The 14924-nt window shown below is 52.4% G+C and overlaps 1 protein-coding gene across 6 annotated transcripts in view; it reads left to right on the plus strand.

The window, feature by feature from the left end:
• The first annotated feature begins 546 nt into the window (after positions 1–546).
• The window catches only part of SART1 (spliceosome associated factor 1, recruiter of U4/U6.U5 tri-snRNP), a 40086-nt gene continuing 25708 nt past the window's right edge, over positions 547–14924 (plus strand). For all 6 annotated transcript variants that reach the window (XM_085046368.1, XM_085046367.1, XM_085046366.1 and 3 more), the window contains exons 1-9: positions 547–862; positions 2523–2574; positions 3197–3252; positions 5086–5212; positions 7801–7906; positions 9858–9935; positions 10975–11074; positions 12570–12697; positions 14685–14876. In XM_085046368.1, the coding sequence (XP_084902494.1) occupies positions 574–862; positions 2523–2574; positions 3197–3252; positions 5086–5212; positions 7801–7906; positions 9858–9935; positions 10975–11074; positions 12570–12697; positions 14685–14876 (1128 nt within the window). In that variant the 5' untranslated portion in view covers positions 547–573. The remainder of the gene's footprint in view (positions 863–2522; positions 2575–3196; positions 3253–5085; positions 5213–7800; positions 7907–9857; positions 9936–10974; positions 11075–12569; positions 12698–14684; positions 14877–14924) is intronic.

Below are 14924 nucleotides of genomic sequence, written 5' to 3' on the forward strand. Positions count from 1 at the left end.
GCCGACCGGGGGCCGTACAGGCGCCCAGCGTGCTGATTTCGGGTTGTGCTGCAGCCGTTATGGCTCCGAACGACATAAATTACGGAATTACGGCTTTTCTCCTTCTTCTGGGGTGTACGGACCCCCCCTTCTAATTTGGGGGTTCCCCCATGCGCCGCCATTTTGTTTGCACCCCAACCCAGCCGCCATCTTGCTCTGTTTCTAGCCGCTCTCAGCGGGCGCCGCCATGTTTTCCAGGCGTGCGCTATTTAACGGGCTGCCGCAATTATTGACCCAAAAGACCCTTTCTGAATAAAAACCTCATCTCCCCGCTGCCTGCGGAGTTGTAAAACCCTCAGCACTTCTTATGGAGGTCGCGAGAGCTTAATGTGAAGGCAGGATGACGATCGAATCGCCCCGTCCCCCCCTCCGCGCGCAATGGTTCATCCCATATTGCCAGCCCCGCCTTCCCCTTCTTCCCGCCTTTTCCCCTCAGCCAATCACCACCCAGATCCCCTCACACCCCTCTGCCAGCGTCTCCATGGCAACAGCCGGAAGCTCCCCTCACGCCCTGCCGGAAGTGGCGCCGCCGCCATGGGCGCCTCCAAGAAGCACCGGGAGCGCGGCGCTGCCGAGGCGGCCGAGGAGGCGACCGGAGCGGCGGGAACGACCGGCGGCGGCTCGGGCAGAGCCCGCGAGCACCGCAAGCACCGCCACCGCGGCGGGGAGCGGCGGGGGAAGCGCAGCCGGTCGCGGGGGGAGCGCGGAGGCTCCGGTGGCTCGGCGCGGCGGGAGGAGGCCGCGCGGGGAGGACATGGCCGAGCGGGAGCGGAGAGCGAGCGGAGAGCCAAGAGGGAGAGGAAGGAGGAGAGGGAGGAGGCCGGTGAGGAGGGGTTGAGGGGTTTGGGGGGATTTGGGGGTTTGGGGAGTTTGGGGAAGTTTGGGGTTGGATTTGGGGTTGGAAATGAATTGAGGGATTTGGGGGAATTGAGGGGTTGGGGGAATTTTGGGGGAAGGAGGTTTGGGGATGAATTGGGGGTTGGGGGAATTTTGGTGGATTTGGGTTTGGGAATGAATTGAGGATTTGGGGATGAGGATTTGGGGATGGGGGAATTTTGGTTGATTTGGGGATTTGAAATGGAAGGATTGAGGATTTGGGGATGAATTGGGGATTTGGGGGAATTGAGGGGATTTGAGGGAAGTTGGGGTGGATTTGGGGGGTTTGGGAGGAATTTGGGGATTTAGGGAATTGAGGGGATTTAGGGGGTAGGGGAGATTTGGGGGATTTGGGGGAATTTTGGGGATTTGGGGGTTTGAAATGAATTGGAGAGGATTTGGGGATTGAGGATTTGGGGGCTGGAGGAATTGGGGGTTTGGAGGATTTGGGGGAGATTTGGGGGAACTGGGGGGATTTTGGGGAATTTGAGTTGGGGATTTGGGAAATTTGGAGATTTGGAGGAATTGGGGGATTCGGGGAATTTGGGAGATTTGGAGAAATTTGTGGGGATTTGGGGGTTTGGAGAGGTGGGGAATTGGGGGAATTGGAATTGGGGGATTTGGGGAGAATTTGGGGGAAGTTTGGGGGTCTGGGAGGGATTTTGGGGGATTTGGAGAATTTTGGGGATTTGGGGTGGATTTGGGGGTTTTGGGGAGAATTGGGAGGATTTGGGGGCAATTTGAGAGGGATTGGGGAATTGGGGGAAATTTGGGGGAATTGGGGGAAATTTGGGGGAATTGGGGGGAATTTGGGGGGCTGGAGGGGAAATATGGGGGATTGGGGGGAATCTTTGGGGATCTGGGGGAAATTGGGGAGAGATTTGGGGGGCAATTGGGGAGAATTTGGGGGTTTTGGGGGATTTGGGGAGGGATTTTGATGCATTTGGGGTGCGGGAAATGAGTTTTTTTGGGATTTTCATTTGTCTGGTAATGTTTTTGGGGTGCAGGAAATGAGATTTTTGGGATTTTGATGCATTTTGGGTGCAGGAAAGTAGATTTTTTTGGGGTTTTGATGCACTTGAAGTGCAGGAAAGGAGATTTTTTAGGATTTTAAGCGCCTTGTAATGATTTTGGGGTGCAGGAAAGGAGATTTTGGGGAATTTTGATTTCTCTTGTCGTGATTTTGGGGTGCAGGAAATGAGTTTTTTTATTTTTATTTTGATTTTGATTTTTTGGGGTGCAGGGAGGGAGAATTTTTGGGATTTTAGGGTTTTTTTTGATTTTTTGGGGGGCAGGGAGGGAGAATTTTTTGGCATTTTGATTTTATTTTGATTTTTTGGGGTGCAGGGAAAGAGAAATTTTGGGATTTTGAATTTTTATTTTCATATTTTGGGGTGCAGGGAGGGAGAAATTTTTGGATTTTAGAGTTTTATTTTTATTTTTTGGGGTTTTGGGGATCACAGCTTTTAATAAAACAATCCTAAAAGGTATTTTGGGGTTCCTGGGATGATTTTTTGGGATGATTTTAGGGTCAGCAGCACCTTTGGGCTCTCAGATGAACTTTCCCACCCTAATTAATTAACAATTTTTGTTAATTATCTCCTCAGCTCCTCCCAAACCCACAGCAGCTGAATCCTCCTTGAGCGTGGAGGAAACCAAGTGAGAATTTCTCCTTTTTTTTCCTTTTTTTCAACCCAAATTTGGGGTTTTCTCACCCCAAAAAATCCCTGAAAAATTCCTAAAATCCCCCCAAAAAATCTCTCAAAAAATCCCAAAAAATCCCCAAAAATCCTTTAAAAATCTCAAAAAAATCCCCCAAAAATCCCTAAAAAATCCCCAAAAAATTCCCCAAAAGTCACCAAAAAATCCCTAAAAACTCCCCAAAAACCCCACAAAAATTGCCCAAAAACCCCCAAAAAATTAAAAAAAACCCCAACCCCAAATCCCTAAAACCCCCCAAAAACCCCAAAAAATTCCCATAAAAATCCCCTAAAAATCTCCAAAAATCCCCAAAAATCCAAAAAAAATCCCCAAAAAATCCCTAAAAAATCCCCCCAAAATCCCCAAAACATCCCTAAATACCCCCCAAAATCCCCAAGAAATCCCCAAAAATCCACAAAAAATCCCCAAAAATTTCCCCAAAAAACTCTAAAAATCCCTAAAAACTCCCCGAAAAGCCTCTAAAAATCCCCAAAAAATCCCCAAAAAATCACTAAAATATCCCCCCAAAAAATCCCTAAATCCCCAAAAAATCCTCCTCACCTTTTTTCCCTTTTCTCAGTAAACTTCGAGCCAAACTGGGGTTGAAACCTCTGGAAACTACAACTGTCAAAAAAGGTGAGAATTTTGCCAAATTTGGGGTTTTTGGGGTGTTTTGGGGTCAATTTTGGAGTGTTTGGGGCTGATTTTGGGGTGGATTTTGGAGTGTTTGGGTTTGATTTTTGAGCCAATTTTGAGGTGTTTGGGGTCGATTTTGGGGCTGATTTGGGACCAATTTGAGACCATTTTGGGTCCTATTTTGGGCTGATTTGACACCAATTTTGGTCCAATTTTGGGACCAACTTGGGGACAATTTTGGGATGAATTTGAGACCAATTTGGGGCCAATTTTGGGGCTGATTTTGTGGTGCTTCGGGCTGATTTTGGTCGATTTTGGGGCCAAATTTGGACCAATTTTGGGCTGATTTGACACCAATTTGGGACCAATTTGGGTCCAATTTTTGGCTGATTTGGGACCAATTTTGGGGCCAATTTGGCACCGATTTGGGACCAATTTGGGACTGATTTGGGACCAATTTGGGTCCAATTTTGGGCTGATTTTGGGACCAATTTGGAACCAATTTTGTGTTGATTTCAGACCAACTTGGGACCAATTTTGGGACTAATTTGAGACTAATTTGGGACCATTTTATAACCAATTTTGGGCTGAGTTGGGTCCAATTCTGGGACTAATTTGGGACCATTTTATGACCAATTTTTGGGCTGATTTGGGGCCAATTTTTTTCTGATTTGACACCAATTTGGGACCAATTTTGGGCTGATTTGAGACCAACTTGGAACCAATTTTGGGACCCATTTTGGGGATCATTTGGAACCAATTTTGTGACCATTTTATGACCAATTTTGGGCTGATTTGGGTCCAATTTTGGGACCAATTTGTGTCCATTTTATGACCAAATTTTGGCCGATTTGGGACCATTTTGGAACCAACTTGGGTCCAATTTGAGACCATTTTGGGACTGATTTGGGACCAATTTTGGGACTAATTTGGGACCAATTTGAGACCAATTTTGGTCCAATTTTGGGCTGATTTTGGGACCAATTTGAGACCAATTTGGAGCTAATTTTGGGGATTATTTGAGACCAATTTGGGACCAATTTTGGGACTAATTTGAGACCATTTTGTGACCATTTTATAACTAATTTTGGGCTGATTTGGGGCCAATTTTTTGCTGATTTGACACCAATTTGGGACCAATTTTGGGCTGATTTTGAGACCAACTTGGGGCCAACTTGGGACCAATTTTGGAGATTAATTGAGACCAATTTAGGACCAATTTTGGGCTGAGTTGGAACCAATTTGGGCTGATTTTGGGGCTGATTTTCAGGTGCTTGGGGCTGATTTTGGGTTGGTTTTGAGGCTGATTTGACACCATTTTGGGACCAGTTTTGGTCCAATTTTGGGCTGATTTGAGACCAATTTGGGGCCAATTTTGGGCTGATTTGGAACCAATTTTGGGACCAATTTGGGACCAATTTTGGGCCAATTTGGGACCAATTTTGGGACTGATTTGGGGCCAATTTTGTGGCTGACTTGAGACCAATTTGGTGCCAATTTTGGGACTGATTTGGGTCCAATTTGGGTCCAATTTGGGTCTAATTTTGGGACTGATTTGGTGCCAGTTTGGGGCCAATTTGGAACCAATTTTGTGCTGATTTAGGACCAATTGGGGACCAATTTTGGGGTGATTTGGGACCACTTTGGAGCTAATTTTGGGGATTATTTGGGACCGATTTGGGTCCAATTTTGGGCTGATTTGAAACCAACTTGGGACCAACTTGGGTCCAATTTGAGACCAATTTGGAACCAACTTGTGACCAATTTTGTGACCAAATTTTGGCCAACTTTGGGCCCATTTTCTGACCAATTTTGGGGTTTTTTTCCCCCCAGAGGCAGGCACCAAGGAGGACCCTGTGGCTGCCGAGGTGATCAACCCTCTGGCGCTTCGGCAGCGCGAGGAGATCAGAGAGAAACTGGCAGCAGCCAAGGAGAAACGGCTGCTGAACCAGAAATTGGGGTAGGAATTGGGATTTGGGGGGGATTTGGGGTGGAATTGAGATGATGGGGGGATTTGGGGGAGTTGGGGTGGATTTGGGGGGACTTAGGGTGGGATTTGGGGGGATTTGGGGTGGATTGGAGGGGATTTGAAAGGAATTGGGAGGAATTGAAGGGATTTGGGGTAGATTTTGGGGGATTTGGGGATGAATTGAGGGGAATTCGGGAGGAATTCGGAGGAATTGGGGGGAATTCAGGGGGAATTGGGGTGGATTTGGGGTGGATTTAGGGAGGATTGAGGAGATCAGAGAGAAACTGGCAGCAGCCAAGGAGAAACGGCTGCTGAACCAGAAATTGGGGTAGGAATTGGGATTTGGGGGGGATTTGGGGTGGAATTGAGATGAATTGGGGATTTGGGGGGTGAGGGGAATTTGGGAGGAATTTGGAGGAATGGGGATTTGGGGTGGATTGGAGGGATTTGGGGTGGGGTAGGGGATTTGGGGAGATTTGGGGTGGATTAAAGGGGATTTAGGGGATTTGGGAGGGGGAGGGGATTTAGGGGATTTGGGGATGATTTGGGGGATTTGGGGATTAGGGGGATTTGGGGGATTTAGGGGGATTTGGGGGATTTGAGATGAATGGGGGGATTTGGGGGGATTTGGGGTGGAATTGGGAGGAATTCAGGGGATTTGGGAGGATTTTGGGGGATTTGGGGGCATTTGGGGGAATTGAGGGGAATTCGGGAGGAATTTGGAGGATTTGGGGGAAATTCAGGGGGAATTGGGGTGGATTTAGGGGGATTGATGGGGATTTGGGGTGGAACTGGGAGGAATTGAGGGGATTTAGGGGGGATTTGGGGTGGCTTTAGGGGGATTTGGGGGGATTTGGGGAGGATTTGGGGAGGATTTGAGATGAATTGAGGGTGGATTTGGGAGGATTTGGGGAGGATTGAGGAGATCAGAGAGAAACTGGCAGCAGCCAAGGAGAAACGGCTGCTGAACCAGAAATTGGGGTAGGAATTGGGATTTGGGGGGTTTGGGGGAATTGAGATGAATTGAGGGAACTGGGGAGGAATTGGGGGAATTTGGGGGTGGATTTGGGGGATTGGGGGAACTTAGGGGGATTTGGGGGATTTGGTAGGGATTGGGGAGGATTTGGGATTTAGGGGGATTTGGGATGAATTGAGATGAATTGAGGGGGAGGGGGATTTGGGGATTTGGGGAGGATGAGGGTAATTTGGGGAATTTGGAGGATTTGGGGGGATTTGGGAGGATTGAGGGGATTTAGGGGATTTGGGGATGAATTGAGGGGATTTGGGGGGATTTGGGTGATTTAGGGGATTTGGGGGCACTTTGAGATGAATTGAGGGGGATTTGGGGGTGGAATTGGAGGAATTGAGGGATTTGGTGGACTTGGGGGAATTGAGGATTTGTGGGGGGAATTGAGGGAATTCTGAGGATGAGGAGGAATTCGAGGAATTGGGGGAATTCAGGGGGAATTGGGGTGGATTTAGGGGGATTTGGGGGATTTAGGGGGATTTGGGGGAGGATTGAGGAGATCAGAGAGAGAAACTGGCAGCAGCCAAGGAGAAACGGCTGCTGAACCAGAAATTGGGGTAGGAATGGGGATTTGGGGGATTTAGGGGGATTTGGGGGATTTAGGGGGTTTGGGGTGGAATTGGGGAGGATTTAGGGGGATTTGGGGGGTTTGGGGTGGATTTCAGAGGAATTGGGAGGAATTGAGGGATTTGGGAGGATTTTGGGGAATTGGGGATGAATTGAGGGGATTTAGGGGGATTTAGGGGGATATGGGGTGGATTTAGGGAGGATTGAGGAGATCAGAGAGGGAAACTGGCAGCAGCCAAGAGAAACGCTGCCAGAAACTGGGGTAGGAATTGGGATTTGGGGGGTTTGGGGGATTTGAGAGGAATTGGGGGATTTGAGGGGATTGGAGGGAATTGAGGGGATTTGGGAGGAATTTGGGGATTTGGGGTGGATTTGGGGAGGATTGAGGGGGATTTAGGGGGATTTGGGGACTGAGGATTTGGGGGTGGAATTGAGGGATTTGGGGAGATTTGGGGTGGTTTAAAGGGGATTTAGGGGGGATTTGGGAGGAATTGGGTGGATTGGAGGGGATTTGGGGATGAATTGAGGGGGATTTGGGGAGGATTTTTGGGGGAATTTGGGGTTTTCAGGGCTCTTTTTGGGATTCCAGGGCTGATTTAGGGGGAATTTGGGGGAATTTTGGGATTCCAGGGCTGATTTTTTAGGGATTTTGGGGTTTTCAGGGCTCATTTTGGGGAATTTTGGGGATTCCAGGGCTGATTTTGGGGTTTTCAGGGCTCATTTTGGGATTCCAGGGCTGATTTGGGAGAATTTTTGGGTTTTCAGGTTTTATTTTTGGGAATTTTTTGAGATTCCAGGGTTGATTTTGAGGGAATTTGGGCATTTCAGAGCTGATTTTTGTAAATTTTTGATATTCCAGCTCCGATTTTGGGTAGAATTTCGGGGATTTCAACCCTGATATTTTGGGGTTTCATTTCAAGGCTGATTGAGGTGAATTCTGCTCTATTTGGGGTTTCCAAAATTGGGTTTTTTCCCCCTAAAACAGGAAGGTGAAGACCCTGGGGGAGGAGGAGCCTTGGCTGGACGATGCTGCAGCTTGGATTGAGAGGAGCAGAGCTCTGCAGAGGGAGAAGGAGCTGGCGGAGAAAAGGGTGAGAGAAACCCCAAAAATCCAAAAAAAACACAGAAAAAGGGGTGAGAGAAACCCCAAAAATGCCAAAAAAATCCCAAAAATTGCAGAAAAACCCCAAAAATTGCAGAAAAAACCCCAAAAATTGTGGAAAAAAGGGTGAGAAAAACCCCAAAAATCCCCGAAAAACCCCAAAAATCCCAGAAAAAAGGGTGAGAGAAACCCCAAAATCCCAGAAAAACCCCAAAAATCTGAGAAAAAACCCATAAACTGCTGAAAAACCCAAAAATTGCAGAAAAAAAACCCCAAAATCGCAGAAAAACCCCCAAAAATTGCAGAAAAAAGGGTGAGAAAAACCCCAGAAAACCCCCAAAAATCTGAGAAAAACCCCAAAATCCCGAAACCAAAAAAAACCCCAGAAAAAAACCCAAGAAAACCACCAAAAAAACCCAAAAAACACCAAAAAAGACCCCAAAAATCGCAGAGAAAAGGGTGAGGAAAACCCCAAAATCCAAAAAAAACCCCAAAAATCTGAGAAAAACCCCAAAACCCCAAAACCAAAAAAAACCCCAGAAAAAAAACCTACCAAAAAACCCCAAAACCACCCCCAAAACACCCCAAAAAACCCCCAAAAAAGCCCAAAAAACCCCAAAACACCCCAAAAACCCTCAAAAAACCCCCCAAAAATACCAAAAACCGCTAAAAAAACCCTTCAAAAAACCCCCAAGAAACTCCCAAAAAAATCCCAGAAAAACCCCCAAAAATCCCCAAAAAGCTCAAAAATCCCAGAACAAACCCCAAAAATCTCAGGAAAAAACCCAAAAATCCCCGAAAATCCCAGAAAAACCCCAAAAATCCCAGAAAAAATTGGGGATTTTGAGCTCCTTTTTTGAGCCAAAATTGAGGATTTTGACCCAAAATTGAGGATTTTAATCTCCTTTTTTGAGCCAAAATTGAGGATTTTAATCTGCTTTTTTGAGCCAAAATTCAATATTTTTATTTCCTTTTTTGGGCCAAAATTGGGAATTTTAATCTCCTTTTTCCCCTAATAACCAATTCCCCACATTCCCAATTTTACCACAGCAGGCTGGCACTGTCCCCTGCTGTCCCCAGGGCTGTCCCAGTCCCTCCCAGTCCCTCCCAGTCCCCAACTGGTGTCACTGGTCTGTCCCCAGGGCTGTCCCCTGCTGTCCCCTGCTGTCCCCTGCTGTCCCCAGGGGTGTCCCAATCCCCTCCCAGTCCCTCCCAGTCCCCAACTGGTGTCCCTGGTGTGTCCCCTGCTGTCCCCTGCTGTCCCCTGCTGTCCCCTGCTGTCCCCTGCTGTCCCCTGCTGTCCCCAGTCCCTCCCAGTCCCTCCCAGTCCCCAAACTGGTGTCACTGCTGTGTCCCCAGGCCAGGCTGCTGGAGGAGGTGTCCCCAGGGATGTCCCCTGCTGTCCCCAGGGCTGTCCCAGTCCCTCCCAGTCCCCAACTGGTGTCACTGGTGTGTCCCCAGGGCTGTCCCCAGTTCCTCCCAGTCCCATCCCAGTCCCTCCCAGTCCCCCACTGGTGTCCCTGGTGTCCCCAGGGCTGTCCCCTGCTGCCCCCAGGGGTGTCCCCAGTCCCTCCCAGTCCCTCCCAGTCCCTCCCAGTCCCCAACTGGTGTCCCTGGTGTCCCCAGGGCTGTCCCCAGTCCCTCCCAGTCCCTCCCAGTCCCTCCCAGTCCCCAACTGGTGTCCCTGGTGTCCCCAGGCCAGGCTGCTGGAGGAGATGTCCCCAGGGATGTCCCTTCCTGTCCCTTCCTGTCCCCAGTCCTTCCCAGTCCCTCCCAGTCCCAAACTGGTGTCCCTGCTGTGTCCCCAGGGCTGTCCCCTGCTGTCTCCAGTCCTTTCCAGTCCCTCCCAGTCCCCAACTGGTGTCACTGGTGTGTCCCCAGTCCCTCCCAGTCCCTCCCAGTCCCTCCCAGTCCCCAACTGGTGTCCCTGGTGTCCCCAGGCCAGGCTGCTGGAGGAGATGGATCAGGAGTTTGGTGTCAGCTCTCTGGTGGAGGAGGAGTTCCTGCGGCGCCGCCGGGTGAGGGACTTGGGGACAGCTTGGGGACATTGTGGGGACAGCTTGGGGATGGCTTGGGAGCATTGGGGACAGTTGGGGACAGTTGGGGACAGCTTGGGACAGCTTGGGGACATTGGGGATGGCTTCGGGACAGCTTGGGGACACTGAGGACACTGGGGATGGATTGGGGACAGCTTGGGGACATTGGGGATGGATTGGGGACATTGTGGGGACACGGGGGATGGCTTGGGGACAGCTTGGGGACAGCTTGGGGACATCGTGGGGATGGATTGGGGATGGCTTGGGAACATTGGGGACATCGTGGGGATGGATTGGGGAGAGCTTGGGGACATTGTGGGGATGCTGGGATGGCTTGGGGACAGCTTGGGGACATGGTGGGGACAGCTTGGGGATGGCTTGGGGACATTGAAAAGACCTTGGGGAGAGCTTGGGGACATTGGGGATGGCTTGGGGACATAAGGGACGGCTTGGGGACGGCTTGGGGACATGGGGGATGGATTGGGGACATCGTGGGGACACTGAGAGGACCTTGGGGACAGCTTGGGGACAGCTTGGGGACATTGGGAATGGATTGGGGAGAGCTTGGGGACATTGGGGATGGCTTGGGGACAGCTTGGGGACACTGGGGGTGGATTGGGGACAGCTTGGGGACATTGGGGATGATGGCTTGGGGACATTGGGATGGCTTGGGGACAGCTTGGGGACATTGGGAACAGATTGGGGACATTGGGGACATCATGGTAATGGCTTGGGGACATTGGGGATGGCTGGGGCAGAGCTTGGGGACACTGGCGACAGCTTGGGGATATCATGGTGATGGCTTGGGGACACTGGGGACGGCTTGGGGATGGCTTGGGGTCACTGGGGACATCATGGTGACAGCTTGGGGACACTTGGGGGACACTGGGGACAGCTTGGGGATGGCTTGGGGACATTGGGGACAGCTTGGGGACTCTGGGGATGGCTTGGGGACACTGGTGACACCCCGGTGTCCCCCTGGTGACCCTGGTGGCCCTGGTGACACCGCTGTCCCCACCAGGAGCGGTACAGCGCCCGAGACCTGCAGGGCCTGACGGTGGAACATGACCCAGCGGCGATTCCTGAGGGACAGACCCTGGTGCTCACCCTCAAGGACAGGGGTCAGTCTGGGGACATTGGGGACACTGGGGACACTGGGGACATTGGGGACAGACCCTGGTGCTCACCCTCAAGGACAGGGGTCAGTGGGGACATGGGGACACTGGGGACACTGGGGTTAGTGGGGACATTGGGGACACTGAGGGGACATGGGGACATTAGGGACAGACCCTGGTGCTCACCCTGAAGGACAGGGGTCAGGCTGGGGACATTGTGGGGACACTGGGGACATCGGTGTGCCCCAGAGACAGAGCACAGTGCTGGCCATCGAGGCCAGGGGACACTTAGGGGACACACAGTGGTCACTCAGGACACTCAGGGGACACTCAGGGGACACTCAGGGGACACTCGGGACACACAGTGGTCACTCAGGGGTCACTTGAGGACACAGGGGACACTCAAGGGTCACTCAGGGGACACCCAGTGGTCACTTGGGGACACTCAGGGGTCACTCGGGACACTCAGGGGTCACACAGGTGACACTCAGGTGACACACAGATGACCTGAGTGTCCCCAAGGGGCTCAGGGAGGTGACATGGGGTGTGCAATGTCCTTGGGGTGTCCTCTCACTGCTCTCTCCCTGTCACCTCTCTGTCCCCTGTGTGTCCCTGTCCTGTCCCTCTTGCTGTCCCCACTCTGTCCCCTGTGTCCCTGTCCTGTCTCTCCTGTGTCCCCTGGTGTCCCCTCCCTGTCCTCTGCTGTCCCTCCTGCTGTCCCCTGTGTGTTCCTGTCCTGTCCCTTGTTTTGTCCCCTGCTGTCCTTCCTGCTGTCCCCACTCTGTCCCCTGTGTGTCCCTGTCCTATCCCCCCCACTGTCCCCTCCCTGTCCCCTGCTGTCCCCTGTGTGTCCCCTGTGTGTCCCTGTCCTGTCCCTCCTGTGTCCCCTGCTGTCCCTTCCTTGTCCCCCACTGTTCCTCCTGCTGTCCCCTGTGTGTCCCCTGTGTGTCCCTGTCCTGTCCTCCCTGTTCCCTGTGTGTCCCCTGCTGTCCCCCTGCTGTCCCTTCCCTGTCCCCTGCTGTCCGTCCTGTGTCCCCACTCTGTCCCCTGTGTGTCTCTGTCCTATCCCCCCTGCTGTCCCCTCCCTGTCCCCTCCCTGTCCCCCTGCTGTCCCCTGTGTCCCCCTGTCCTGTCCCGCCTGCTGTCCTTCTTGCTGTCCCCGTGTGTCCCCTGTGTGTCCCTGTCCTGTCCTCGCTGTCCCCTGTGTCCCTGTCCTGTCCTCCCTGTCCCTTGGCTGTCCCCTGTGTGTCCCCTGTGTGTCCCTGTCCTGTCCCCTGCTGTCCCCTCCCTGTCCTCTGCTGTCCCTCTTGTGTCACCTGTGTGTCCCTGTCCTATCCCCCCTGCTGTCCCCTCCCTGTCCCCTGTGTGTCCCTGTCCTGTCCCGCCTGCTGTCCTTCTTGCTGTCCCCGTGTGTCCCTGTCCTGTCCTCGCTGTCCCCTGTGTCCCTTGTGTCCCTGTCCTGTCCCTCCTGTGTCCCCATTCTGTCCCCCGCTGTCCCCAGGTGTCCTGGAGGGCGGCGAGGACGTCCTGGAGCAGGTGGCTCTGGCAGCTCAGGCCAAAGCCCAGGAGGATCAGGAGCTGCGCAAGAAACGACCTGCCTACGACCCCTATGGGGAGCAGGACCCCCAGGTATCACGATATATCGCGACATATCGCGACATGTCACCTCATATCGCGACATAACCACCTGCCTACGACCCCTATGGGGAGCAGGACCCCCAGGTATCGCCATATATCGCGACATATCGCGACATGTCACATCCTATCGCGACATAACCACCTGCCTACGACCCCTATGGGGAGCAGGACCCCCAGGTATCGCCATATATCGCGACATATCGCGACATGTCACCTCATATCGCGACATAACCACCTGCCTACGACCCCTATGGGGAGCAGGACCCCCAGGTATCGCCATATATCGCAACATGTCACCTCATATCGCGATATATCATGATCTATCACATCCTATCGCGACATAACACCCTGCCTACGACCCCTACGGGGAGCAGGACCCCCAGGTATCGCCATATATCGCGATATATCACCTCATATCGCGACATAACCACCTGCCTACGACCCCTACGGGGAGCAGGACCCGCAGGCATCGCGATATGTCGCGATATATCATTTCATATCGCGACATAGCGACCTGCCTACGACCCCTATGGGGAGCAGGACCCCCAGGTATCGCCATATATCGCGACATATCACCTCATATCGCGACATAACCACCTGCCTACGACCCCTATGGGGAGCAGGACCCCCAGGTATCACGATATATCGCGACATATCGCGACATGTCACCTCATATCGTGACATAACCACCTGCCCACGACCCCTATGGGGAGCAGGACCCCCAGGTATCGCCATATGTCACGATATATCACGTCCTATCGCGACATAGCGACCTGCCTACGACCCCTATGGGGAGCAAGACCCCCAGGTATCGCGATATGTCACGATACATCGCGACATGTCACCTCATATTGTGACACAACAGCCGCTCTACGACCCCTACGGGGAGCAGGACCCGCAGTTATCGCGATGTATCGTGACATGCTCCCCGATATCGCAACGTATCGCGACGTCCCCCCCGTTATATCGCGATATACGGTGCCGCATTCCCTGATACCGCGATATATTGCGATGCGCTCCCCGATATCGCGATATACGGAGACTCACTCTTTGATATGTCGTGATATACGACGACACACTCCCCGATGTCGTGATATATCGCGTCACACTCCCCGATATTGCGATAGATGACGACACACACGCTGATGCCGCGATATATCGCGACGCACTCCCCGATACCGCAACGTATCGTGACGCACTCCCCGATATCGCGATATATGGTGACGCGCTGTCTGATATCACGATATACGATGACACACACTCTCTGATACCGCGACATATCGCGACACACTCCCCGATATCACGATATATCACAATGCACTCCCTGATATCGCGATATATCGCGACGCACTCCCCAATATTGCGATAGACGACGACACACACGCTGATGCCGCGATATATCGCGACGCACTCCCAATACCGCAACATATCGTGACGCATTCCCTGATATCGTGATATATGGTGATGCGCTCTCTGATATCGCGATATACGATGACACACACATTCTGATACCGCGACATATCGCGACGCACTCCCTGACATCGCGATATATCACAATGCACTCCCTGATATCGCGATATATTGCGACGCACTCCCCAATATTGCAGTCTACGACACACACTCTGATACCCCAATGTATCGCGACGCACGCTCCCCGATATCGCGACATATCGCGACGCACTCCCCAATATCGCGACGTATCGCGCCGCACTCCCTTACACCGCGATATATCGCGACGCACTCCCTGATATCACGATATATCGCGACGCACTCCCCAATATTGCAATCTACAATGACACACACTCTGATATCGCGATATGTCGCGACGCACACTCCCCAATATCGCGATATATCGCGACGCACTCCCCAATACCGCGATATATCGCGACGCCCAGCGTTATATCGCGACATATCACGATATATCGCGACATATCACGATATATCGCGACCTATCGCGCCACGCCGCGCTCTCCCGCAGGCCCCGCGCGCTCTGCTGTCGCAGTACGACGAGCCGGCCCCCCGGCCCTCCTTCCGGCTGGGCCCCGGCGGCACGCAGGACGCGGCGGGAGACCCCCGGCCCGCGCCCCTCCCCCCCCCGGGCCCCTCCCCCCAGAGCCTGCAGCTGCCCCTCCCCCGCCTGGCCGCAGAGTACCTCAGCAACGAGGAGATGGTGAGGGGGAGGGGATTTTGGGGTTTTGGGGGGTTTTGGGGTGGATTT

The sequence above is a fragment of the Lichenostomus cassidix genome, unplaced genomic scaffold (assembly GCF_008360975.1).
Source record: "Lichenostomus cassidix isolate B80296 unplaced genomic scaffold, HeHo_3.0 HiC_scaffold_40, whole genome shotgun sequence".
NCBI lineage: Eukaryota > Metazoa > Chordata > Aves > Passeriformes > Meliphagidae > Lichenostomus > Lichenostomus cassidix.